Source organism: Budorcas taxicolor, chromosome 23, assembly GCF_023091745.1.
Source record: "Budorcas taxicolor isolate Tak-1 chromosome 23, Takin1.1, whole genome shotgun sequence".
Taxonomy (NCBI): Eukaryota; Metazoa; Chordata; class Mammalia; order Artiodactyla; family Bovidae; genus Budorcas; species Budorcas taxicolor.
Window position 1 is genome coordinate 23828370 of NC_068932.1, and position 26262 is coordinate 23854631.

Here is a 26262-nt window from a genome sequence, read left to right on the forward strand (position 1 = left end):
CTGTGTCTGGGGCACCTGGTTTTGCACATGCTTCCCCTCCCTTTCTTGAACAGATATTTGCCCTGCGGTGCCTGGAGAATCCCAGGGACGGCAGAGCCTGGTGGGCTGCCGTCTATGGGGTCGCACAGAGTTGGACACGACTGAAGCGACTTAGCAGCAGCAGCAGCAGCTCTGAAGTGGGCAGAGGTGGTGTTAATATGTTTTGTGGATGAGGAGATTGAGGTCCTGAGGGCCTAAGTGGCTGGCCGGGGCTCATGAAGCTCCACTGACATCCTGACCCAGAGAGCTCCCCACGTCGAGGTCCACCGGGGACTGGAGTGCAAGGGGAGGATGCACAGGCAGGAGAAGCAGGAAAGGAGAAAGGAGGAGATGGAGAAAGGAGGCAGCCATCCTGCCGGTGAGGGTTCCTGGAGTGAGAGGCAAAGCCAGGAAGAGCCCCCGAGACAAAGGGAGAGACTAGGAGAGAAAGCCCAGTCTGGCGGACCGGGTGTGTGGAAGGATGCTGAGTCCCCGGCCGTGGCATTCTGAGTGCTGCAGGGCTGTGCCCTTCCCTGCCCATTGCCCCTTCCCCCCGCCCTGCCCCCTGCACTGTTGCTCCTGTCAGCGAGTGCCCTGGCAAAGGAGGACATGCACGCAGTGCCAGCCTGATGTTCTCACCCCGTCTGCTGGCTGACATTGGCTGTTTGGCCCAGGACGCCTGTCTGCAGGGCTGCGGCTGCTGGGAACCGCAGGTTGCCAGATGGCTGTCGGTGACCTTGAGAGCCGAGTGGTCCTGGGGTCGTGGGTGGGACCTGGATCATTGGATCATGGGGACGGTGGGGGGGTGCGGGGGTGATGGTATGCAACCCTGGCTAGGGGAGTGACGTGGAGCCCTTGAGGTGTGCAGCAATGGTTCTGACTGCTGTTGTTAACCAGTAAGCACTTTGTGGCTCCTGCAGGAGGCAGCCTTGTGAAGGCCTGAGCGGGCGTGGGAGAAATACATGACTTGTGCTTCTGGCCTGCGAGTATGGGGTGAAATTAAGGGAACAAAACTACCTAGAACAGTAAGAAAGGTAACATTCTGAGACAGCCCATGCTGAGAGTCACAGGAGAGGTTACCCACCAGGTGCAGAGAAGACAGAGATCCCAGGGCTATAGGACATCCAAGGTGGCCTCCTGGAGGAGAAAATTGTGAGCTGGGCCTTGGAGGAGCAGAGGAGTTTGGATCCATGGAGAGGGTAGAGAGGGGGAAAGTTCAAGCAGGAACAAGGAGCTTTGAAGAGGAGGAGCTGAACTCCTGGGGAGGGTTGGTGAGCAGAGGGACAGGCAGGGAAAGGCCAGGCTAGGGGGAGGTGGAGACCGGAGCGGGGAAGGGTAGGGGTTTGAAGTCCTGCTCCGAAATCCGGAAGGTTTCAGAATGGAAGGGTGATAGGGTCAGGGCCTGGCTGGGGGAAGGTTTTTTGTTAAGAGGCTGAGGTGGACAGCTAGGGGGCGGGCAGGAGAGGCTTCAACGACTCTGAGCCTGGATGTCCACACCCCCTCTCCACCGCCCACCCACACCCCCGGCAGTTCTGGGCCTGGCTCTGCCCTTCCGTGGCCAGTAGACCTGGGCAAGACACTTCCAACTGGCACTTTTTGAATGCCAGGTTGTGACCCGTGAGTGAATTCTGAAACCAACTAGGTGGGTCCTCACCAGCATGTTTAAAAGGTAAAACAGCCATCTCCAAACTTTTGGACCCCAGGGACTGGTTTTGTGGAAAACAATGTTTCCATCAACAGGCAGGGAGGGGCAGGGGGGTATCTGCCACTCACCTCCTGTTGTGCAGCCTGGGTGTGGGTGTGGGTGGTGAGTGGGTTGGAGACCCCTGAGGTAGAAGAGGCAAAATGATCTTGTCACCCAGAGCTAAGATGAAATACGATTCGGTGAACCTTGGCTTCAGATGTCTGTCTACTCATCCCCTTGTCTGTCTGTATTGGATTGTGATGTGAAATTTCTGACCGTGGCAGAAAAAGATTGAGAAACACCAGCCAATTCTCAAGCCCTCAGTTTCCCCATCCATGTAAGGGGGCCTCTCTAACTGTCCTCAGGAGCTGTTAACTCTTCTTTGTAAAACCAAAACACGGAGACAGCAAATGTGTCTCCAGAGGCCAAGCGAGGAGGCTCTGGAGAACTGGAGCTTTCCAACCCATGGAGCCCCAGCTGGGCTTCTGTGCTGGCTTTTGAGAGCCCTTGCACGGAATTGTGTTAAGGGGCAGCGACCTCTAGGGATGACAGATGGGGGTTGGCTGGGGGCATGAATCTGTTCTTTGCCCCCATGTGTGCCCTGGTCTAAATCATGGCACTGAGAGCCCTTGTGTCCAACAAGAATCCATCCTTTCTCCGCAGGGCCTGTTTGCTCCAGGGTTCTGAGAATGGGCCCCATTGTGCCATGTGGACAGTCCAGAGAAGCCGGAATTCCTGCCCCGGGCGAAAAAGCTGAATTCCTGGGGAGGGAAGAGGTGCCCCCCAACCCCAGGCTGTGTCCCAGAGAGGCCCATGCCAGGCAGTTGCAGACCCAGAAACCTCCAAGGTCTGGTGCTAGTCTCTTGAACACCCCAGAGGGTCTCTGCTGCTGCTCTGTCCATAGCAGAAGGACAAAGCCCCATCTGTCTGTCTGCTCACGAAGACTGGACTTACCACTCTGGCAAAGGCCCTGAGTGTGTCTCCAGCCCAGGGATGACTCCAGGCCTCCAGCAGAGGGTTAGGAGTGTGAGCAGGCTTCAGCCTGGTTCAGACACCACTTTGTGACAGAGGCAAGTTTCTTAACCTCTCCGTACCTTCGTCAAAAGGGATGAAATTAGTGCCTACATCTGCCGTTGTTGTGGGGATTACCTGGGATCACGCACAAAGCTCTTAGAATGGCATCGGGCATGTGGGGCCTGGCCAACAGCCTGGGTTCACAAGAGGGGCAGGGTTTGGAGTATGGACAGCAGCCAGGGTGGAGGAAGTATTGCCTGGCCCCTCACCAGCATGGGCTTCGGAGGAGCCTGGCCCTATCGTCCGTGGTGCCAGCTCAGGACCCGGAAAACAAAGAGTGTGCGTACTCCCAGGTGCCCCACCCAGATGGGGCTGGCATGCAGTCCGTGGAGGAGAGGGAGGGTGGGGAATGGTGAAAGCACAGTGACAGAGTCTGTGATGGGGTTCCACCACGGAATCCCCGGACAGAAGGGCAAGGAGGGTCTTCCATGTTTGGAGGCCTTCCCTGTCTCTCTCCAAGGGCATGTGTCTATCTGTCCATCCATCCATCCATCCATCCATCCATTCATCCATCCACCCATTCATCCACCAGTGTCTTAACTGAGGAGTTACTAGAGACACAGCCTTACACCTGAGCAAAAGTGGTGGGAAGCACAGTTCTGCCCTCACAGGCCATACCATCTAGCTGGAGACACAAGACAAAAACCCAGCAAAAGAAAACACTCAAGTCACCCTGTGATTAGGTGCTACAAAGCCTGGTCAAAAGGACATGCTGTGGGGATCTTCCCCAGAAAAGGGAGCTCAGAGTGGGTTGACGTGGGTGGGGAGGTCTACCTGGAAGGGGAAAGCGTAGAGCTACCTGTGAAAGATAGATATTTAGAAAGAGCAGAGGCAGGAAGGAAAGTTGGAGTGGAAGGGATGATGTGAGCAAAGGTGCAGGGACAGGAACGGATGTGGGATCCTGTGTGTGTGTGTGTGTGTGTGTGTGTGTGTGTGTGTGAGCATGTGGCCTCTGGGAAGCTGAATGCCTGGGGGGACAGGACATGCAGCTGGGGCTGGACCGCAAGCCAAGGAAAGTGGCTCAGACTTTACAGGAAGGAACCCAGAGGCGATGTTTGTAACAAAAGACTTTCCCCTGGACAGCGGCGACACCAGCTCTGGGACTGAGAACTGGGTTGCCATCTGGTTCTGGTTCTCCCTGTTCAGAGGGCAGGATGGGGACTTCTTCAGGAGACAGAGACAGCCCCCAAGCTGCCGTGGCCCTGAGTGCAGAGGTGCGTTGTTTTGTGTGTGTGCGTTGTGTGTGTGTGTGCGTGTGTGACAGACACCGGGGGCCCACTGCTGAGCACACCTCCGGCTTGCTCCTTGGCTGTGGGCCCCGCACTCCCCAGCCCTGGTCTAATTTGGAGCCGAGGTTGGAAAGTTGGGAGCTTGGGCCAATGGCTTCCTGCTTCCCACGGAGGCCCAGGAGCCCGTCCAAGGCCCAGCTGTGCCTGTTCCTACCTCGGCCGCTGTGGGAAAGAATGCTCAGAGGAGGGCCCCGGGCCTCGCCCAGGCACCTGGCCCACCTGCACAGCCTGGGAGGGCAGGGGCTCTCGGAGCCTGCATGGTCACCTGAGACAGCGAGAGAACCGTCTCCCAGGCTTTCCAGAACTCTGTATCACAAACGCGTGAACACTGTACACTCAGATGTGCCCGGCTCCTCGACAGCTGCTTGATGTTGTTCCCGGGGCAGGTGCCCTAGGCCCCTTTTACAGATGAGGCTCAGACAGCTTAAGTAACTTGCCTGGTGCCATACGGCTAGCAACGAGGAAGCAAGACCGCAGACTCAGGGTTGTCTGTGCCCACAGTAACCACTTGCACCCTCCAGCCATCTCTAGTTTCTTACAACCTTCCACGGCCTGGGGAGGGCTGGCTTGTCCAGAAAGCCTACTGATTTTTGACCTCCAGTGGCCCCGGGTGCCCCAGTTTGGCCCCAACACCTAGTACTGCCCTACCTGGAGCTGCCTGACGGAATTCCCTGTGATCACTGATGGGAATGGCATCTGCAGTGCCCCGTATGGTGGCCACTGAGGCTGTCGAGCTCTTAGGAGCTGCCTGATGTGATCCAAGAGCTAATTACTGTTATTTTTTGACCACGCCATATAGTTCATGGGATTCTAGTTCCCTGACCCGGAATTGAACCCAGGCCCTGGCATTGAAAGCCCATAAGCCTAGCCACTAGGGGACTCCCCAAGAACTAAAATTTTAACCTTGAAAAAGTGAAAGTGTTAGCCACTCAGTCGTGTCCAGATCTTTGCGACCCCACGGACTGTAGCCCGCCAGGCTCCTCTCTCTGTGGGATTCTCCAGGCAAGAATGCTGGAGTTGGTTGCCATGTCCTTTTCCAGGGAATCTTCTGAACCCAGGGATCAAAGCTGGGTCTCCCAGATTGCAGGCAGATTCTTTACCATTTGAGCAATCTAATTAAAATTAAAGACACCAAGCTGGACCACCCAGTGTGGGGTTCACGAGACCTGGGGGACAGCAGCCCTCTCTGTGCCTCAGTTTCCTTGACTGAAAAAAATCAGGGTGCTAGACTGGGCCCCACGTGACTTCTGCCCAGAGGCTTCCAGCTCCAGGCTCCAGGCAGGCCTGGGTCCTCCTTGCTGCGGGAGGGGCAGCCTGGGAGCTCCAAAACCGGCTTCCCGCTCCAGCCCTCCCCCAACCAGCCTTCCTGTCAGCACCGAACCTGCTCTCTCTCCTCTGGGTCAGCCTGGCTCCAGTACAGCAGAGTCACCATTCAGCCGGACAGCCAAGACAGCTCCCAGCGGGCCAGCCCTGGGCCACCTCCTCCAGCCTCTGCGTGTAGTGACGTCACCAACAAGTCCCGGGAGGCCCTGGAGCAGGCGGGAGCCCTTGGACCCCAGGGCATGGTGGGAAATGGGAGGGGGGATGGAGGGAGGGGTCAGGCCACCCCACCCCGAGTGAGGCCTTCCTCTCCAAAGGTGGGAGGGAGAGGCGTACTACAATGATTGCTACTGCTCTTGTTATTATCACTAATACCACAGCTGGCAAGAATGTCATGTGTTTTCAAGCATTCACATTACGCCAGGTACCAAACTAAGCTCGTGACACACATCAGCTCATCTTACCCTCATGGCACTCCTGTGTGTGGGTAGGTTCTCTTATTTCTCCCACTTTACAGAAGAGAAATGGAGGATCAGAGAGGGCATGTCACTTGCCCAAGGTAACACAGCCTGCGAGCCCAAGTGGCCTTAGTCTAGCACTCAGATCATTCAGCATCTTGTGGTTGATAAAATTCAGCCAGATAAGATAGTTAGGAGTAGGTGGGAAGAGGAAAGAAAAACGAAGACACAGGGCCAGAAATACCAAAAGGACACCAAGTTCTAGACACTGTTATCACAGCCTCAGCTCGGTGTGAGCACAGCCGTGAGGAAGAGGAAGCCCAACGTGACCTGTGGTGAGCGTCCACGACTGCCTGCGCTTGGAGGCATGGTGGTTTCTGATCCCCATGGCCCCTCGTCCGGTGCCCAGGCCACGTGCCCCGCTGCTTCTTGGAGGCTCTGCGGCTGAAGTGAGCCTTCAGGGCTCCGCGGCGCCAGGACGGCCCGGCTGCCTCTGGGGCCGACTGACAGTCTCCACAGAGGCTGCTCCTCTCAGGGAAGCGTTCCTAAGTTCAGGGGGCTGTGGCGCTGGGCTGACCTGTCCTAGGCTCTGCCTCCCTCTCTGCCTTTTCCCTCCTTTCCCTCCTCGGTGCCCGGCCCGGTGCTGATTCCCGACACCCTCAGCCCAGCCCCCCACAGCACCCTCTCTTTCCCTTTGTAGCTCTGGCTGTTAATACCTGCGCTGCTTCCTCCCCTCCACTGCAGGCTCCGTGAGGCAGGAACTGTGATGTCGCTCCAGGCCTCGCACAGGGCTGGGCACCGCTGGCGTTTGCTGAGTGAGTGGGCACAGAGCCCTGACGACTGGCAACCGGGCTAAGGGCTGCCGGCTGGCTCCGAGGGACTGGCCCGAGCTGTGCTGTGATCCTGAGTCGTCCCGCAGGCAGATCGTGGGTCTCTGCCCTCCCCTCCTTCCCCTCCCCTCCAGTAAAGCCCAGTGGAAAATGCCACTTCCTTCAGGAGGTCTTCCCTGATAATTACAGATGGGTTAGAATCCTGTGGACAGGGGAGCCTGGCAGGCTACAGTCCATGGGGTCACAAAGAGTTGGACACACTGAGTGACTACCACACACACACACAGACACACACACAGACACACTGCAAGTGTGGGTGTTAGTTTGTGTAAAACACAAGAGGGCTTGAGCAGTCTCGATGGGCAGAGTCCACCCTCGTGACCTGGTACATTTTCTGTCCGCTGACGAGGATGGCCTGGCATCATCCCGGCAAGTGTGTCTATTTCCACCCCCACCTGGCTACAGCATCTCACCACCTCCTTTGCCGTGTCTCCTGTGGGCCCAACCCTGAGAACAAGGTCGCGTGTGAGCCCAGAACTAACATCTGGGCACAGTTTGACGTGCTCTGGGCTTCCTTGGTGGCTCAGACGGGAGAGAAACTGCCTGCAATGCAGGAGACCTGGGTTCAGTCCCTGGGTCGGGAAGATCCCCTGGAGAAGGGAATGGCAACCCACTCGAGTACTCTTGCCTGGAGGATCCCATGGACAGAGGAGCCTGGCGGGCTCCAGTCCATGGTGTCTCAAAGAGTCAGACATGACTGAGTGACCAGCACTTTCACTATTTTCCTCCTGATGTGCTTCAGACACATTATTTCAAGCACCATTCTAAGAAGAACGTTCTATCGTTACCCCCATTGTCCAGACGGGGAAATTGAGGCACAAGAGCTCACGTTGCTAGCCCAGTGGCAGAGCTCAGAGTTGAACTGGGAGTCGGCTCACTCCCAAGCCTTTCCCATTTTTCCATCACCCTCTTCTGGTCTTCCTGTGCCCCACCCCCGCAAGCCCCCACCCCTGCCTAACGCCCCTGCTTGGAAGCCTCCCTCAGCCCAGACGTCTCCCTCCCAATCTGTCTCTGAACCCTCCCTCAGCATCCAAGTCCAGGCGGAGGCCTGGCTCACTCTGGTGGCCTTCCCTGTCCACCTCCGTGCCCCCTCCCTGCAGAGGGGCTAGCTAGCTCCCTCTTCAAGGTCCCCTTGCCCTCCTGGTGTGAACAGGGGGAACACCCGGCCTGCTTGACCATCTCATACTCAATGACTGTCCCAGGTGTACTGGCCAGGCACGCCCTCCTAGGAAGAGGACTACAGGGGACTGGCCCCTCCTCGAAGGCCCTCCTGAGTGTTTAGCCAGGGTGGCCCTCAGGCCTGAAGCAGACTTACAGTCACGGTCGTCTCCACTCTGCTTCCAGAACCTCAGTGCTTAGTGACACAGGGCCCAGTCCTGGAGCCCACGGCCGGGGTGGGGCGGTGCTCGCCCACCTTCCCTGCAGCTGCTCTTTCCTGTGATTGATTCCCTGCAGCAGCTCCACTGTCCTCAGCAAGAATGTGCCAGCGCCTCTTCGGTGCCAGGACTTGAGCTAAGTCCTGGAGACGGTGGAGGACAGGGAAGCCTTGGCGTGCTGCAGTCCATGGGGTCGCCAAGAGCTGGACATGACTTGGCGACTGAACGACAATTATGTGCCAGGCCCTGGGGCTTGCTGCGTTGAGTAAGACAGGACTCATCCAGGATAAAGCCAAGTGATAAACTGGGCTAAGAGCTCTGAAGAAAGGGATAAGGATGCTGAAGTGGAGAAAGGGAGGGCTCTTGAGGAAGAGAGGACTAAAGGAGAACCTGAGGGCAGATGCAAAGACTGGGGCAGGGCTGTGGGCTGGGGAGGGGGAAAGGGGAAGAAGGGGAGGGGGAGGGGGAGGGGGCTGTGGCTGGAACAGAGACCAAGCCTTCCCAGTGGCAGGCCACAGGGACACTCCCGGAAGAACTCCTAAGCACAGGGGAGGACCACGTGGGTGTTGGCACACAGGCCTTCAGGGAAGCTGTGTCCCCTGCTGTTTGGAGGTGGGTTGGGGGAGGGCACACAGGAGGAAGGAGCGCCTGAGGAAGGCAGGGCAGTGGGTCCCAGCACCCGGTCGCCCCCAGCGCAGCTGTGACGATGCTTCATTTGCAGCTGCTTGGCCTCTCCCACCTCTCCTCACTCCCTCACTGGTCTCTTCTCCCAAATAAGCTCCCTGGGCTCAGTCCTCTCCTCAGATCTGCTACTGGAGGATTCAGAACCAAGACCTCCATCTCTCTCTGCCCCCCTCCCCACCTGCCCACCACGATTTCTGCCTGGCACCCGACACACAGTGGTGGCTCCACCCAGACGTGCCATGAGCCAGCAAGGGGGTGAACCGTGTCCCCTGAATCCCGAGGGGCCTGCCCTTGGCATCGCGGGGCCCTGTGGACTTCCCAGGTGCCCTCTCCTGCTTGTGGTGGGGGCCGGGGCACTCCTGGCTCTTAAGCTTGAATTCTTTGGCTTGGCAGGCGCAGCCTCCTCTAATCAGGAGCCTGCCTCTGCCTAATTAAATCAGACCTGACCACAGCCCAGCTCCCACTTCTCCAGCTATTCCGAGCGGGCCAGCAGCTGGTTCCCCCTCCCTGTCCCTCAGCCAGGCCCCGATTTAAGTCTCCACAAGGACCTCCAGGTGTCCTTCTGCACCAGCACTCAGGAAGCTCTGGAAATCAGCTGGGAGTTTCTGAGCGATGGAAAAAACACTGGGCTCTGGGTCAAAAACCCTGGTGCCAATCCAGTTTCTCTGGGTGACCTCAGGCAAGCCACACCCCCCTCTGGGCTGCAGAACCTGTCAGTGCAACGTGGGGGCCGGGCCAGAGGGTGTCGGTGTTACACTGGGCTCTGAAGGCTGGGACTGCGGGCAACCTTCTCCTCCTGCCTCTCTGCGGATGCAGCCGGGGACGTCCAAGCAGCCTCTCCCATGCTGGCTGCATGCATGGAGAGTCAGGAGGGGCCTCACCCAACAGCCTGTGTAGAGAGAGCCTCTGGCCATGTGTCCTGGGTTGGGGGCTGGGAGTTCACAATGACTTAGGATTTAAGCTATGGTTTTTCTAGTAGTCATACATGGATGTGGGAGTTGGACCATAAAGAAGGCTGAGTGCCAAAAATTGATGCTTTCAAACTGTGGTGCTAAAGAAGACTCTTGAGAGTCCCTTGGACTGCAAGGAGATTGAACCAGTCAATCCTAAAGGAAATCAACCCTGAATATTCATCGGAAGGACTGATGCTGAAGCTCCAATACTTTGGACACCTGATGCGAAGAACTGACTCACTGGAAAAGACCCTGATGCTGCTAAACACTGAAGGCAGGAGGAGAAGGGGGACGAGATGGTTGGATGGCATCACTGACTCAATGAACATGAGTTTGAGCAAACTCTGGGAGTTGGTGAAGGACAGGAAAGCCTGGCGTGTTGTGGTACATGGGGTCACAAAGAGTCGGACACGACTGAGCGATTGAACAACAACGTGACAACCGGGCGGCTGGCTGGAGAGGCTTAGTCAGGGACTAGGGCCACAGCTACTGCCCTCAAGGTCAAAGTCAAGCCTCAGTTTGGTTGGGGGAAAGGAGACCTGCTTTTTGGATGCTCCCAGAGCCAGCCTCACTGTGACCACCCTGAAAGGGGAGCCGGGCAGCACCCCTCCTCTGAGGTCTGACCCCACAGCAGGAGGCCCTCAGTGGACACGGGCTGGACTGGCCCTGGCACTCCTGAGCCTTGCAGCTTCTCACCTGGGGAGAAGCCTGGAGTCCCCTTAAAGAGTCCCCAGGTGGGGAAAGTGCCCTCAACGGTACCTTCAGGGGCTCCCCACCCTGTGCCCACAGCAACCGTGAGTGCTGACTCTATTATTCATTCCTATGGTTGGATGAAAGGTCTCACCTTGCAATTTGGAAATTGTCGCATGGCCACCGCCCCTGTGTGGTTGTGGGGGGCAGACCTGGAGTGGGGAAGGATTTGGATTCAGCCTCTGATGCTTACTGGCTGAGAAATAACTCAACCAGTCTGAGCCTAAGATTTCTCATCTACAAAAAGGAGGCATGAACCTCACAGGATTATTGCTTGCTTCCTTGGCTTTAGTCATTTCCAACTCTTTGCAACCCTATGGGCTGTAGCCTGCGAGGCTCCTCTGTCCATGGGATTCTCCAGGCAAGAATACTAGAGTGGGTAGACATTTCCTACTTCCCAACCCAGGGGTCGAACCCACTTGTCTTTGTCTCCTGCATTGGAAGGCGGTTTCTTTACCACTAGCGTCATAGATGGTTAAACAAGGTAGACCAAGCGTAAACGTCCGGAACAGCTTCAGGGGTCTGAAAACGCCAGCCTGGATGGGGGTTGGTGTAATATCCAGTGCCGCCACAAGAGGGAGCCAGACACACACAGATCCCGTGAACTAAGGCACTTGAGCGACTGAACTGAACTGAACTGAAGGTACTGTAAGTGACCCAGTTATAGAGGTGCCTAAACTCCAACCTACCATAAGACCCAACTTACAGGGCCTGTGACAGGGGGGCGGGTCACGTGATCTCCAGAATGCCTGCCTCTTTCACATCTGACTTACTGTGATTGTCTTCCCTTCTCACAGCTCTTAGCTCCCACTCCAGACCCTAGTGGTTATATGCTTGGGCTATTACAATAGCCAACTGGTTTTCATAAGATCACACAATGTCAGAGCCAGGAGGGATCCCTGAGACCCCCACATTCTGCCCCTCATCTGATGCCGAAGCGTAGAAGGGGTTAACGATTGCCCCAAATCACCAGCTGGACACTGCGTGGCCCAGGCCCATCTCCTCTGGCCCAGCTCAAGCCAACACTCTCATGTCCAGGCAGACAGACTTTCTTTCAGTTCCTTGAAATGGCCCCAGTCCTGGCTCCTGGGCTCGGTCTGCCGCCTCCCACAGCAGCGAGTCAGGCCTCTCCCCTCAGACCACGAGGCTCCCCAGGGGCAGGGCCTGGCCTCGCCCACTTCCGTGGCTTTGTGCCTCACACCAAGAAGATGATGAAAAATGCTTGAATGAACCAATGCTTCCTGCCTGGCCTACAGGGCTGATGACCTGGGTCCGAGGCTAAGCTCTGCCATGGACTCCCTGTGGAGGGGCAGCTAGCTGGCCAGGAGGCTGGCTATAATGCAGGGGCAGCAATTGCAAGGCAAGGGCACCAAGAGTCCCCCGCACAGGACATAATAGCAAAGCAGACCTCAGGGGCTTGGTGGGGGGTGCACCCCTCCAGCTGGGGCCTCCAAGGGTGCCGTCACCCTGAGAAGGAGTGGGCACATGGGGCCTGGGCATCTGCACACAAGACCCCTCCTCCCGGGGTTGAAGTTTCAGGGAAACAAAGCAAGCACAAGCCTGAGAAAATAACGGGGACCCCGCCCCCTCCCCATACTAGGATACCCTTCCCCAGCCGGCGCCTCCTGTCCATCCTGGCTTTGAGAGCTGAAAGTCCTGTGCCAGGACTGATCACCGAGCAACCCTCCCCTCCTGGCCGTGGACCTCCCACGCCCTTGCTCTGAGCTGGCTGGTTTAGAGCCGGCCTCCCTCCTGCTCGCCCACCCAGCATGACAGACACACCCTCAGAGAAGTCCTGGTTTCCCAGAGCCGATGCCCCTTTCAAGTGGGCTGGACACAACTTCCCGCGGGCCTCTTCCTCCCACCTGCCCACCCAGGTTAAAGGCGGGGCGTGGGCAGGGGCTCCTCACACAAAGTTCGGTGCTGTTCCAGCCCCTGGCCTCCTGGGGACCCACAGTCCCCTGTTCCAGCTGGCCCTCTCGCCCATCAACATTAACAGGCTGTCTGTGCAGCTGCCAGTGGCAAAGAGGCCGGGAGGACAGAGTGGCCCGTGTCCCCAGCCAGACGGGGGCTGTCCCACTGCTGGGGGTCTGACCAGGATTCAGCAGAGCTGGGCACTGGTGGGTGGACTACCCACTCTAACCCCTAAGCCACTCGTCCCTTAGGCAGCGTCAAGAGCATGGGTGCCTCAGAGGTCCTGGTAGCCACGGGGGGCCTGGTGGTGGAGGGGCAGCCTCACTTCACGGTCAGCACGAACCTTGGAGAGAACTCCCGGAGCTAAAAGGTGCTCGGGAGAAGCCAGCCCAGCTCCCGCCTTCAGCAGGAGTCCTCTAGTCTTCTCTGAGCAGCCACTGCACACCCAGGAGGGGTGAAGAGGGAAGGGGGAGAAGAAGCCAAAGTTCCCGTGGACAGAGCATCTGTGACGCCAGGCACCCCTAAGGCATCAGAGCCCATGAACCTCACGGCTGTCGTCCCAAGAGGGTCCTGGCCTCATTTACAGAGATCTGAGAGGTGAAGGGACTCATTCAAGGCCACAGGCAGAGCTGGTGTTCTGGCTGTTGTCTCCGAGTTAGTTTAACTCAATTCAAAATTTTCACCTAGTGGTAGCCTTGAGCCCTGAGTTTGTCAGCCTGCCTGGTCCCTGGCACATAGTAGGTGCTCAGTGAACACCTGGGGGTGAAGGCTGAGGAAGAGGTGCTCTCCAGGGCTCTCCCCAGGACCTTCTGTTTGCTCCCAGGGAGCAGGAAGGGAGGGAAGAAAAGGGTAACCTGACTCAGCACGTACCAAGCGCCCCGGGTGTGTGTGCTCAGTGGCTTCAGCCATGTCTGACTCTTGGTGACCCATGGACCGTACCGCCAGGCTCCTCTGTCCAAGGGATTCTCCAGGCAAGAATACTGGAGGGGGCTGCCATGCTCACCCCTACGGGATCTTCCCAATCCGGGGTTCGAACCTGTGTCTCTTATGTCTCCTGCATTGGCAGGCAGGTTGTTTACCACTAGCGCCACCTGGGAAGCCCAAATGCTCCATAAACACATCTTCTATTTCCTTCTAGCACCAAGCAGGTAGGTTTGACTATGGAGAAGGTCACAGTGGTCTCAGCGGAAGCCTGGATCCTGAGATCGGGAGTCAGGCTCCCAAGCAAGGCTGATCTAGAGTTTGACCAGGATTGAGGTAGTGGGGGCTCCTCCCATTCACAGGGCCATCCTGGCTGCTCGGCCACCCACATGCTCCATCTTCCTGCTGGGTCCTGAGGCAGGGCTGGCAAAGCCCCCTCTGCCCTGTCCACTGCTTTCCCCCGAGGAGGCAGCCCAGCCTGCATCCCCTTCGGAATGGAGAGGGAGGCTGGGAGGCCTTTTCTGGGGTCTTAACTCACACCACCGCAGCCCCGGAGTGGCTCTGTCCTCTGCCCAGGGCCTCCAATCCTGGAAGCCTCGCTCAGCGCCCTCCACTTCAGCACCTGGGCCACCTTCACGAGGCCGGGGCCCAGACCCCAACCTAGCACGCGGCCCAGATCAAGTAGGACAGGCTCCCTCCCTTGCCAGCCTGCAGGGCCAGGGACATGTGGCTGTGGCAGGGGGGTGGACCCCGGACCAGATGGAGGCCAGCCACTGGGACAGGCTGGGGCAGGGACGGAAGGTCCCTACGAACATTGGGCCATTGTTTCAGGCCACAACAGAGGGTGGCTCTGTGGCCCTGGGGCTGAGGAACAAAAACCTGTTTAGCAAGGCCCTGTTCCTCCCATGCAATCTCAAGAATTTAACCAGGGTCTTGCTGGCTTCAGCAGTAGAAAAAGGGCTGAGGGGACAGGACCAAGCCTAGAACTGAGATGGGTGGCAGGGACCAGAAGACCCTGTCACTGTGTGAGCCCACTGTGTGCCGCTGGGGTGTGGGGGTTCCTAAGGGCTCCTAGGCCGATGGGCTGGCAGTAGGCCCATGAGTGGGAGGTGATGAGAGGGGGCCCCAGCCCTGGCCTCTGTTCTCTCTGTGACATGGGGGCCAAACGTGTGCATGCCACCTGCCCACGGGCTCAGGCTGAGCACAGAGGGCCACCACTGTCAGAGCAAGAGGAGGCCTCACCCCTACAAGTGGCAGACCTATTCTGGGGGTGGGGGGCAATTCTCTTGCTGCAGTTCCCCCGACCCAGGGCTACCACCATGACAACGGTGAGCCTGGCCTTGGGTGGTGCCAGGCCTGTTCTGGCACTTTCCATGTGCCATCCTCCCCAAGGCCCTTGGGGGCAGGCACTGTCATTACTCACACTGGACAGATAAGGAAACTGAGGCACAGAGGGGCCAGGGAAACCAGACCTCCCAGCTCCAGAGGGTTGGGGAGTGCAGTTCACTCTGCAGCCTGGACAGTGGGCAGTGCAAGCTTCACCTTGTTAATCAGTCCTGACCTGGGTTCAGTCAACATTTACCAGGGGCCAGGCCCTGCGGAGGGTGGGGGTGGGCAGCCAGAGAATGTGGGTCCCCGTGGCGGGGAGAGACCATAAACAACGTGGTGTGGCTCGTGCCACAGCCAAGGGCTACGGGCTTTTGCTGGGGAGCAGGGGGCTTCCTGGAATGTCTGAGGGCTGAGAAGGACTGGGGCTGGGGTGGGTGGGAAGAGGGGTCGGGAGTGCCCTATGCCGAGGGGGAGGCTGGGCCTGGGCTTGGGGGCTGGGACGGCAGGCTGCACCCCTGTGTGGGCAGCTAAGGATGAGGGTGGGGCCTGTGGGCCAGGAGGTGGGAGAGATGGGAAGGCTGGTCTCAGGCCCTCGGGCCTCATGGGGCTGCCCCCCTCCCACCCCCATTCTCTGAGGGATATGCAACATGCTGGAGTCTGAGGACATCGCTGGAGTCTGAGGACATCGCCGCTAGGCGGCCCTTTGAGAACCTTAGGTTCGCTGTTTCAGTAATGGGAATCGAAACTTGAACAAAAAGAGGCCTTTGCAAGGTCACGGGTCTTTGACTGGGTCGGGAGTCCAGCCCGGGAGCCTGGACTCCCATTTCCATCACTGACACCACGGGAATCAGAGCTGAGGGACTGGCTGCCCGGAGGCTCCCCGGGGAAGCCAGGCCAGAGGACGCCTGCCTCCCTGGCCCACTGGCTCAGCACAGGGGTCTTGGGTGCTCAAACATGGCTAAGCCAGGGACAGCTGAGCCGGCAGATGTGGCCCCAGGCCCGGGTGGCCACGTGCACAGCCCAGTGGGTCATCTTAGGTCCTGGGGTGTGGCCTGCCTGGGGCCAGGCTCACCTGGTTGTCAGAGTCCACCCAGGACTCGCCCTGAGCTGAATCCCCTTGCGTTCTAGGGGTGTGTCCTTATCCCCCTCCTTCCAGATCTGGTGACCAGGGCCTCTCCCCACCCAAGCCAGCTACGTGGCTGCCCCAGAATCCACACAGGAGGTGGGGGGTCACAGCACCCCCAGCTTCTCTTGCCAGCCCCCCTGCCAGGTGGGTGACCTCCAGGGAGTCACGGAAGTTCTCCATGCAGTCACGTCACAGCCTACCGCCTGTGGGGGACTAACACGGAGCCTGAGTGACACCACTCACCTGTCCTGCACGTCTCCTGCACACCTGCTCTGGGCACTGGCAATACCGTGATCTGACCGGTCCTGCTCTACCAGCCTGACAATAACGCGGGGAGGGAGCAGGGCGTGTGGGAGGCAGTGATACATTTTCTGCAGGAAGATGAAGTCAGGACAGGGAAGCCAGTGCTGGGGATTTTAAGCAGGAAAGCCAGGAGTGGCCTTGCTGGGCAGCTGTTTGAGTCAATATTGCAAGGAGGTGTGGGACCAGGCTGGGGGATCTCCTGGGGAGGGGCTGAGTATTCCAGGCGGAGGGGAGACCAGTGTGAAGCCCCCATGGCAGAACACAGCTGGAGGGTGTGAGAAGGGGCAGGAGGTGTGGCTGGAGCAGAGCCAGCTGGCAGAGGCAGCAGGTGCCACCAGGGGCAAGGGGGGAGCTGGCGGAAGGGCCTTGACTCTGAGCAACACCAGAGGCGTGGAGGAAAGTGACAGAAGAGGGACATGATCTGATGTGCATTTTTAAGTGGTCGTTCCATCCTCTGTGTTGAAAATGGACCATGGAGGGCAAAGGCAGAAACAAGAGAACAGTCAGGCCAGAATCCAGGGGAGGTAAGGCTTGCCCCTCCCTGCCCCCAGGGTAGCAGCTGGGGAGACGGTGAGGTGAGAGGTGGTCAGGGTTTGGGTGTATGCCGAAGGTGGTGCCTGAAGGATGTGGTGACGGGTTGGATGCAGGGGTGTGAATCCAGAATAATGCCAGGATCCGGGGCCTGAGTCAGAGCCCTCCAGAAGAGGTCAGTGCTGCTGAAGGACTGGCTAGCCAGTAGTTAGAGGAGAGGAGGGCAGGGCACTGGAGCAACCTTTGCATTCTTAAGCAGCCATATAAGAAGGCAGAAACACCATGGCCGCCAGTGCCAGGCTCACCAAACATCTCTATAAAGAAACCCCTTTCTGTGCGGGGCCCATGGTCTACAGCAAAGGCTGGCAGCCCAGAGGTGGGCCCCGCTCTCCACCCACAGAAGCCAGCGAGCGGCCTGGGATCAAAGCCGAAGGGCTGGGGCCTGTTGCCCACCTCCCCCACCGAGCTGGGCTGTTTTGCAACCTTGTCTTCCTCACAAGATGGAAAGGGCCACAGTCCCCCACCCCAGCCCCCTGAGCGCTGAGGTCCCGCAGCAGCACACTTGAAAGAGGCCGGGGTTATCTGCAAAATTCCAATTAAATCCACAGGCTTTGATAATTTGATAAGCCACTCCACAGTCGCCCCAGAGTCAAAATACGCTGTTACTCGATCCGTGTTTATGTTTCAGGATGGAGGGGGGAGGTGTGTGGTGGTCTGGGACGGTGCACGCAGTCCTGAGAGGGAGGGATGCAAGCACTTGGCTGGCAGATCGTCAGCGCGGGTCCCCCTTGGGTCTGAGCTACGCTCTGCATGGAACACAGGTCTCTCTTCGCAGGTCCTGGAGGCCGAGAGGGGCCAGGGTGGAGGAAACCTTTGGAACTCTGGGGCCACAGCCAAACCCACCTCCCGACCCTCAGGCCTGTGTCGTGCTGGAGTGGTTCTGTTTTCAGGCCCTCTCTTGCCAGACGAGATGTAAACTGGCCCAGGTGGCCGGTACCACCTCAAGAAGAGGCAGATAACCCATTGCCATGGAAACTTGGAGACTAAATTGCTTTATGACTCCTCCCTGCAAAAGCCAGGCTGTGATCTGCAGAGGTGGAGTGCGCAAGGAGCCACGTTCCATTCTGTTCCACAACCTCCCATCCATGGGCCAGTAGCACTGGCCGGGTTATCTCAGTACACGTGTCCTCTCGGTAAGCCCCTGGACTGCCCCAGGAGTCCGGCATTCTTGCTTTTCAGGGTTAGAAACACAGAGAGGCTGGGCAAATGATCTGAGATCACAGAGACTTGAGTGGTGGGTATGGACCCCACAGCCTGCCCCGCAAAGCCACGCCTGTGGCCTCACCAACACCTGTCTCCCTAAGCCTGGTTTCCACCATTCCTTGAGGGCCTTCCAGGGATGGGCAAAAGGCTAACCTACTACCATTGGTCCATTTCCCTGGTGGCTCAGTGGTAAAGAATCCAGCTGTAATGCAGGAGTTACAGGAGACGCAGGTTCGATCCCTGGGTTGGGAAGATCCCCTGGAGGAGGGCGTGGCAACCCACTCCATTATTCTTGCCTGGAGAATCCCATGGAGAGAGGAGCCTGGAGGGCTATAGTCCATGGGGTTGCAAAGAGTAGGACTCCGAGAAGGGCCATGTTGGCCCTGCCATTAGTCTACAGGGGAAATAAGACCAACTTATTTAGCTGACTGCTGGAGAGTGGGTGTAGGGTCGCCAATCGAAGGCAGGGTCAGCTGATTTTATGGCAATGCACCTGCTACTTCACCCATCCAGTGACAGTCCCCCTGGGCACACGATCATCTGTGACTCCAAGGATCAACCCACCTGGGGAGGGACATCTCCTCTCTCCCCGTGGGAGGAAGGAGAACAAGAGGCTCTGAGAGGCCAGCACAACTGGGGAGTGGCGGGGCCAGGTGGACCCGGGGGTGCTGTGGCCTAGGATGGAGTCTGGGCGTGTGTGTGAGATTCCAGCACGACCTAGTGGGTCATCTTGACCACCTGGCCCAGGGTATCCTGCTTCCAGAGAAGAAAAAAGACCCGCTTGGTTCCCTATTTCTCCCCAGCATGGAACATCGACCATCTCGGAACCATGAGGAATCAAAAGATTTTAGTTCAAGTCTCATGCCTGTCCCATACCCAGCTAGCTGTATGGCTTCCGGAAAATGCACCTAAGCTCATGAGCCTCAGTTTCCTCCTCTGCAAACTGGGCTACCTTGTGTGCATGCTAAGTCGCTCAGTCACGTCCGCCTCTTTTCAACTCTGTGGACTGTAGCCTGCCAGGCTCCTCTGTCCATGGGATTCTCTAGGTAAGAATACTGGAGTGTGTTGCCCTGCCCTACTCCAGGGGATCTTCCCGATCCAGGGATCAAACCCAGGTCTCCTGCATTGCAGGCAATTCTTTACTGCTGAGCCACTAGGGAAGCCCCTAGGCTCCTTAGGTCTATTGTAAAATGCTACAGGTAAAAGCCATTTGGTAAATACTCTGCACGCACTCGTTGTTTTTGATAATAATTATAGGGTCTGTTGCCAGATCCTATAATATAGGACCGCTGGGTTACTCGGCGGGTGAGGTTTGCCTGGGCAGCACATGTCCTCCTGGTTCTACATGTCAGTTGGGCGCTTGGTAGTGTCAACAAATAAGAGCAATGGCTGCTAATCCCATGTCTGAACGGCACGACCTTATATTTTGTTATCTCATCTGCTTCTGACAATAAGCTATGAACCAGAAAGAGTTTGCACGGAAACCTGCTCCCCAGATGGAGAGACACCCGCCCTTGCCAGGTCTGGGGTCAGAGAAACGAGGAACAAGCCCTGGGCGCAGGAGTCTGGGGACTGCTGCTCTTCCTTCCTTTGGTCCATGTTTAGCCCCGTTGGCCTGGCCAGCACGCCCTCTACTGTATCCCCACGTCTGGAGCCTCTCCAGGCTGGCCTCAGCATTAGCTTCACAGGAGAGGCTTGAGTTAGCACTTACTCTCTGGGGGGGTTGACATCCTCCGGTCGGGCCTCAAAGAACCGAAAGACTTCATCACACTGTGAAATATGGGGTGGTAGCCGGACAAGGGCCTGTGGAAAGATGGGAAGAAAGGGCATTAGGCCTGATGACACTGGGAGCAGGGAAACCAAAAGCTAGGTCAGCTTGGGCCAACAGTGATGGGGGAAGCTTGAGGACTGTGCCGGGGAAGACATAGTGAACAGGTGCCACCAGCTACCCACCCACCACCCAACCAGACAACAATCAAGAAGTTAACTAATCAGCTAATTAATGAAACAACTCTCCCTCCATCTATCCATCCATCCCTCCCATCAACTAACCAACCATTCCATTAATGAACTAACCACACAGTCAACTAATAAACCCGGCCCAGTCCAGTGTGGAGTGTTTGGGGGGTGAAGGGTGAGGTCAGGCAAAGCCCTGCTTCTTGGTCCCTCATTTAGGATGGAGAGAAGACAGTCAAAGCAATCAACCTGTCAACCATCCAGCCAACAATTCAACCAACCAACCATCTAATTAGGCAGTTAACCAACTAAACAACTAGCCAACCATATGAAAAAGAAAAAAAAGGGAGGAGGCCATTAAACCCTAGGTCTCAGGGTCCTTGGGAATGTATTATTCTGCATGAACCCTGAAAGGGTTTTCTCTTGCCCACAACATAAGTCCAAAATCCTTAACTCCACAATCCAAGGCCTTTTCCCACCAGCCTCATCCCCCATACTAGCCACACCTCAGCCTCATCAGGTATACACAGCCTCTAAGTACTCACTGCACCATTAATTATTTAATGACAAGCTGGTCATTCTACCAAGGACAATAGGGTGCTATGACAGAGTCTGATCAGACCTGGGAAGATTAGGAAAGGAGGTGGTTTTAGGAAAGTCTCTTTGAAGCTGATTTCTGAGAGACAGGTAAGAACTGACTGGTCAAGGGACTTCCCTCATGGTGCAGTGCCTAAGACTCCACACTCCCAATGCAGGGACCAAGGTTCGATCCCTGGTCAGGGAACCAGTTGCATACCGCAACTAAGACCCAGTGCAGCAAAATAAACAATAAAAATACATAAATATTTAAAAATAAAATGATGAATTAAAAAGAATTGACTGGTCAAGGTGAGGGTCAGGGGACCAAGTACGGTGGCTCTAAGAGCTGCCAGAGGTTGGGTGTGGTATGGTCTAACAGGGCCTTCCTTAGGCCAAGCTGAATTGAGCCTGGAAGGAGCAGAATAAGCTGAAGGGTGTGGAAAGGCTTCTTAGAAGAGTGGGCAGGAGTTTGGCCTGAGGGGTGTGCAGGATTCGGGCAGGCGAGAGGAGGTGGGCATCCCCAGGAGGATAACTGTGCAGGCAGAAGTGAGGGGAGCTGTGAGCTTGTCGCTCAGGAGGGGTGCGAGCCCGCTGCTGGACAGTGAGGGACGAGGGTCAGAGGTGACCAGTTTCCTGCTGTGCACCAGCACAGATGCCACACCTTTTAGCCTGGACACCTGGACCGCTGCTAACCCGGCCCAGTCCAGTGGAGTGGGGGGTGGGGGGGATGTAGGGTGAGGCCAGGCAAAGCCCTGCTTTTGGGCCCCTCATTCAGTATGGAGAGAAGACACTGGGGTGATCCTTTAACACAGACAGACAGATGAGGTGAAAGTAGGGCTGGGGGACAGGGCCAGTCCTGAACTCTGGGCTAGAGCCAAGGGAAGAAAGACAGAAACCCTGGGCGACAGGAGTGTGAGGAAATGCTGATAAGGAGGCTCCGGAGCAGTGGCCAGCCAGATGGGAGCCTGTGCCTCCCCAGCCTCCCTGCCCTGGGGCTGCTTCAGGTGCAGTGACCTGACCCAGCAGCTCCCCTGTGCCAACCATGCTGGGCCTCCATGAGTGTGGCCACTGGGAACCTCATGATGGTCCTCACGAGGGCAGATCTCATTCCCGTGTTCCTGAGGAGGAGACTGAGAGTCAGGGAGGCCACGTGGCCTGCCCACACGTGGGAAAGACCTTGCTATAAAGGAAGTTCCATGCGGGCGGAGATTTTAGTCTGTTTTGTTGACGGCTGTGTGCCCAGATCCTAGAAGACAGCCTGGCACTCAGTTAGTATTTGTTCAAATGAATAAATGAATAAGGCTTTGGTGTGCAGCACCAACAGGACATAATACAGGGGCAAGGAAAGCACATGTGGTCTTAGGTGCATTGACAGAGGTATAGTGTTGAGGAAAAGGGATGTGATCGTTTACTTCTTCTCTGAGCTGCTCAGGTAGTGATTCAAGTGTGGCATGGAGCACAGTGGCCTTTCCGGATGCCACACCCACAGCTGGGCAAGAGGGGACAAGACCTGATCTTAGCAGGTAAGACACACTGCAATTCCCAGCTGTTCCTTCCAGAGCCTGCGGTTTTCCAAGAGTCTCTAACAGATCACATCCCCAAGACCAGGCAGGGGAAAACAAAAGAAAGAAAATTAACATTCAAAGAGCAACTACCACGTGTCAGGCACTACCGTAGGACTCTCCAATCATCCAACAAGCAGGGAGCCTTTTGGTGTATACCCGGGTGGTACAGGCATGAGCCAGACATAGCCCCTGCCCTCACAAGCAAAAATCTAGTGAAGCGGACCCCGTACAGTCCTGGAGGTACCCGTCACTGCTTCCATTTATGGTGGGGACACTGAGGCTCCAACTAGAGTAAGTGGCAGAATAAAGCCCTGTGCTCAGACACAGCCTGGGCGGACTTATCCCTACAGTGTCCAAGTTTTCATTTAACACACATGGTATGTGCTGCTTTGTTCCCCAGGAGAGAAGGGTAGAAGGAAAGAAAAACTGAGAAAGAGGACAGAGACAGAGAGACGGGGGCGAGGAGAGAAAGATGCAGACAGAGACAGAGATGGAGGGAGAGGCAGAGACAAAGAGAGACAGAGATGGAAAGAGAGAGAGAGAGAAGGAGAGAAAGGCAGAGACAAAGAAACAGACAGATGGAGAGATGGAGAGGGACAGGGAAACTGAGAGGCAGAGACAGGGAAACGGAACGCAGGCAGGTGCAGAGAGCAAGGGCTCCCGGTGGCAGGGAGGCAGGAGGGGTTCAGGAGGGAGCACTGATGGGCTGGGATGGGCAGGAGGGCGTTCCCAGGGACCCAGGCTGTGTGCAGAGTTGCTGCCAGTGTGACCTCCCTGACAGCAGAGGGAGGAGGCCAGGGCAGGCGCCCTCCCACTCGGGTGTAGAGCGGCCGCCTGGCTCCCCCAGCGGCAGCGGTGAACACAGGGGCTCTTCATACCGACGGAGACCAGCATTCTCAGGGCAGAGGACGCGTGGGCTGGAAGGGCCTCAGACAAAGAGGCCTTTCGGGCAAACCACTGCAGCATCTTTATTTAACAGAGAGCCCCGAAGGGAGCCACATTGAGGGCTCGTCCTGATTTCAGGCTGACAAGAGGCTCTTGGCTCAGAGCAGCTTCCATCAGAGACGCCGCCAAGCCCAGCTCTGGCCAAGATCATTTGGCAGGAGCGCTGGGTGCTGAGCAGTCAGTCCCCAAGGCCTGGGCTGGTGATGACAACCAGAGCGGGGAACCCCCAAACCTAGCTCTTCTCGCAGGAGCCCGTAGGGGCCAATCTGTGGGCACCTCAAGGGCATCACCCCTGGCTCAGACCTAAAATGCTGTCATTGGGCATTCAGCATGCACACCATGAGGTGGTCAAGTCAGGGACTCAGGGCTAGGCAGGCGTGAGTTTGAGTCCTAGCTCTTCTGTTCACAGGCTGTGTGATGCTGAATGCCTTGCTTGCCCTCTCTGGGCTCAGTACGATGGATCTCATAGGGTACCTGCCTATTAGAGGTTAAATGAGATCGTGGATATGAGGAGCCTAGCACAGTGCTTGGCACTGGATTGACAGTAAAATTTAGGGACTTCTGTGGTGGTCCTGGCTTCCCTGGTGGCTCAGACAATAAAGAATCTGCCTGCAATGCAGGAGTTCAGTTCAGTTCAGTTCAGTCGCTCAGTCATGTCCAACTCTTTGCAACCCCACGGACTACATGCAGCACTCCAGGCTTCCCTGTCCATCACTAACTTCCGGAGCTCACTCAAATTCATGTCCGTTGAGTCAGTGATGCCATCCAACCATCTCATCCTCTGTCATCCCCTTCTCCTCCCACCTTCAATCTTTCCCAGCATCAGGGGCTTTTCCAATGAGTCAGTTCTTCACATCAGGTGGCCAAAGTATTGGAGTTTCAGCTTCAGCATCAGTCCTTCCATTGAATATTCAGGACTGATTTCCTTTAGGATGGACTGGTTGGATCTCCTTGCAGTCCAAGGGACTCTCAAGAGTCTTCTCCAACACCACAGTTCAAAAGCATTAATTCTTTGGCACTCAGCTTTCTTTACGGGTTCAATCCCTGGGTTGGGAAGATTCCCTGGAGAAGGGAATGGCAACCCACTCCAGAATTTCATGAACAGAGGAGTCTGGTGGGCAATAGCCCATGGGGTCGCAAAGAGTCGGACACGACTGAGCAACCACACTTTTCCTTTCACTAGTGGTCCAGTGGTTAACAATCTGACTTGTAATGCAAGGGACAGGGGTTCGATCCCTGGTCCGGGAACTAAGAACAACTAAGAACAACTAAGCCCGTGTGCCACAACTAGAGAGTCTGTGCATCACAACCAAAGGTTCTGAATGATACAACGAAGATTCTGCAGGCAGCACCTAAGACCTGACACACCAAATAAATAAATAAAAATTTCAAAATAGTGAACTTTCTTATACTATTGGCTTCATTATCATTATCCATTAGGTGAGAGCAGTGAGGCTTACTGGAAAGAACAGGAGTCAGGAGGCTTCAGCTCTAGGCCCAGTTCTGCTATTCTACACTGCTACATGACCTTGAGCAGCTCACCTCACCTCCCTGGTTGTTGCTCCTTTTAGGATAAAATAGCCTAGCTTTAGAATCTCAAACTTAGTTCATGGAACACATGTTGGAGGAGATAAAATGAGTTCTGTGGGCACACGTGAAATGGTGCCTTGTAGATCCCTGTCTAGGTCTTGGTGGGCAACATGTTCATCAGCACAGCAAAGGCAAGACCTGTAGAGCTGTGTTCAGGCCAGTAGTTATGAATAATAATGACATCCTGGGAGACAGACTCATGTAATCATCACATTAAGAGATGGGTATGACTATGACTCCAATTTACAGAAAAAGAAACTAAAGCACAGAGAGGTTAAAACACTTCTCAAGGCCACACAGCTACCAAGCAGCAAGATTTTGAATTAGGTGCTCTGAGTCCAGAGCCTATGCTTTCTCATCTGCAACTCTGTACTGCCTCCGGCATTGCCCACAGGTTGCTGATGGTGGACCTAGTTTTCCAAACAATTCCTGTCGACAGCCGGTGGAACACAGCTAGGCAAATCCAGGCTACAGACTTTCTGAGGTTTCTTCCAGCTTTAACAATCATTGGCTCTAGGGCTTTAAACAGCACCATCATCAGTGAATTCAGCGTCTTATCTACCACAAGCCTGGTCTTTGCAAGTGCAGCAGTGGCATGGGAGGGAGGCCCCGGGCAGACTTGGCTCAGACCCTGTGCTTCGAAATGATCCCCCTCCAAGAAGCCCACCATTCTGGGTAATGTCTACCCTAGAACAAAACAACAAAAAAAAGCAAAGTTCTGCATTTGTCAAAGCAACTGGGGGAGTCCTGCTCTTCCCACAGGATCAAACACTCTCCTATTTTTAGCAGCATCATTTTGGCTTCTAATCAATGGAACTCTTATAGGTAAAAACCCAGGAACTCTTGATGGGGGGGGGCTGGGGTCCCACCTATTTTGCCCCCACTCCCACCCCTGGGGCTGCTTCTAACCTGCTCAGATTATTCCTCTTAGATCAGCATCTCGGAAGCTGGGAGTTCACCAAACTTGCATAAATCAGAGTATTTCAACGCATGAGTTCTCTTTTTGAAGGATCTAAGCAGCAAATTCTTTTGAAATGGAAATAGTGCTTAATTCGCAATTGCCGTTTGAGCCATTTCACAAGTGATCCTATTAATTGGGGTCTTGGGGACATGTCACCCTCCTTGGAGGCTTCCTCTGAGTGTGTGTGATCTCTGCATCTTATCAGATACTGGCTGGATTCCCTCATGCTGGTTAGTGAAGACACAAAGACAGCAGATGGGGCCTTCGAGGGGCTCTTGCTCGGAAGAAGATGGACACACAGAAATTACCCACTACGGAGGGTGGGTGTGCAGTGCAGAGCCTGTACGGAGTACTCAGGGTGGTCAGCTTTCCCTGGGGAGTGGGGAGGCTTCTGGGAGGGGGGACTGGGAGTTGATTTCATGCCTAGGAAAGAGGCCAGCGCAGACCAAGGGGTGGAGGAGACCTAGGGGAGTCTGGCTAGCTGCGGATGGCCGAGCTTCTGCGGACTGGGCTGCAAGGCAGGGGGCTGAGGTCAAGGCAGCCCACAGAACCAACCACAGAGGACCCAGCTGAGCCGCTCAGCGGTTCTTGTGGGCAATGAGGCTCCTCGGAAGACCTCTCAGTGGAAAATGGACACTATCAGCTTGATCCCAGGCTGGAAATGCTTTTTTTTCTGGGTCTGTCTGGACCAGAGGAGATGAAGAGATTCTGCCAGCTGGGTTTCCTCCGAGCACCAGACCTCTCAGAAGGCATGAATGTGTCAGTCCTGGCTCTGCCTCAGTC

General features: G+C 56.2%; 1 protein-coding gene across 2 annotated transcripts in view; it reads right to left on the minus strand.

The window, feature by feature from the left end:
• The window catches only part of SH3PXD2A (SH3 and PX domains 2A), a 246450-nt gene that overhangs the window by 87677 nt on the left and 132511 nt on the right, over positions 1-26262 (minus strand). For both annotated transcript variants that reach the window (XM_052660700.1, XM_052660699.1), the window contains exon 5: positions 19595-19686. In XM_052660700.1, coding sequence (XP_052516660.1) covers positions 19595-19686 — 92 coding nt within the window. The remainder of the gene's footprint in view (positions 1-19594; positions 19687-26262) is intronic.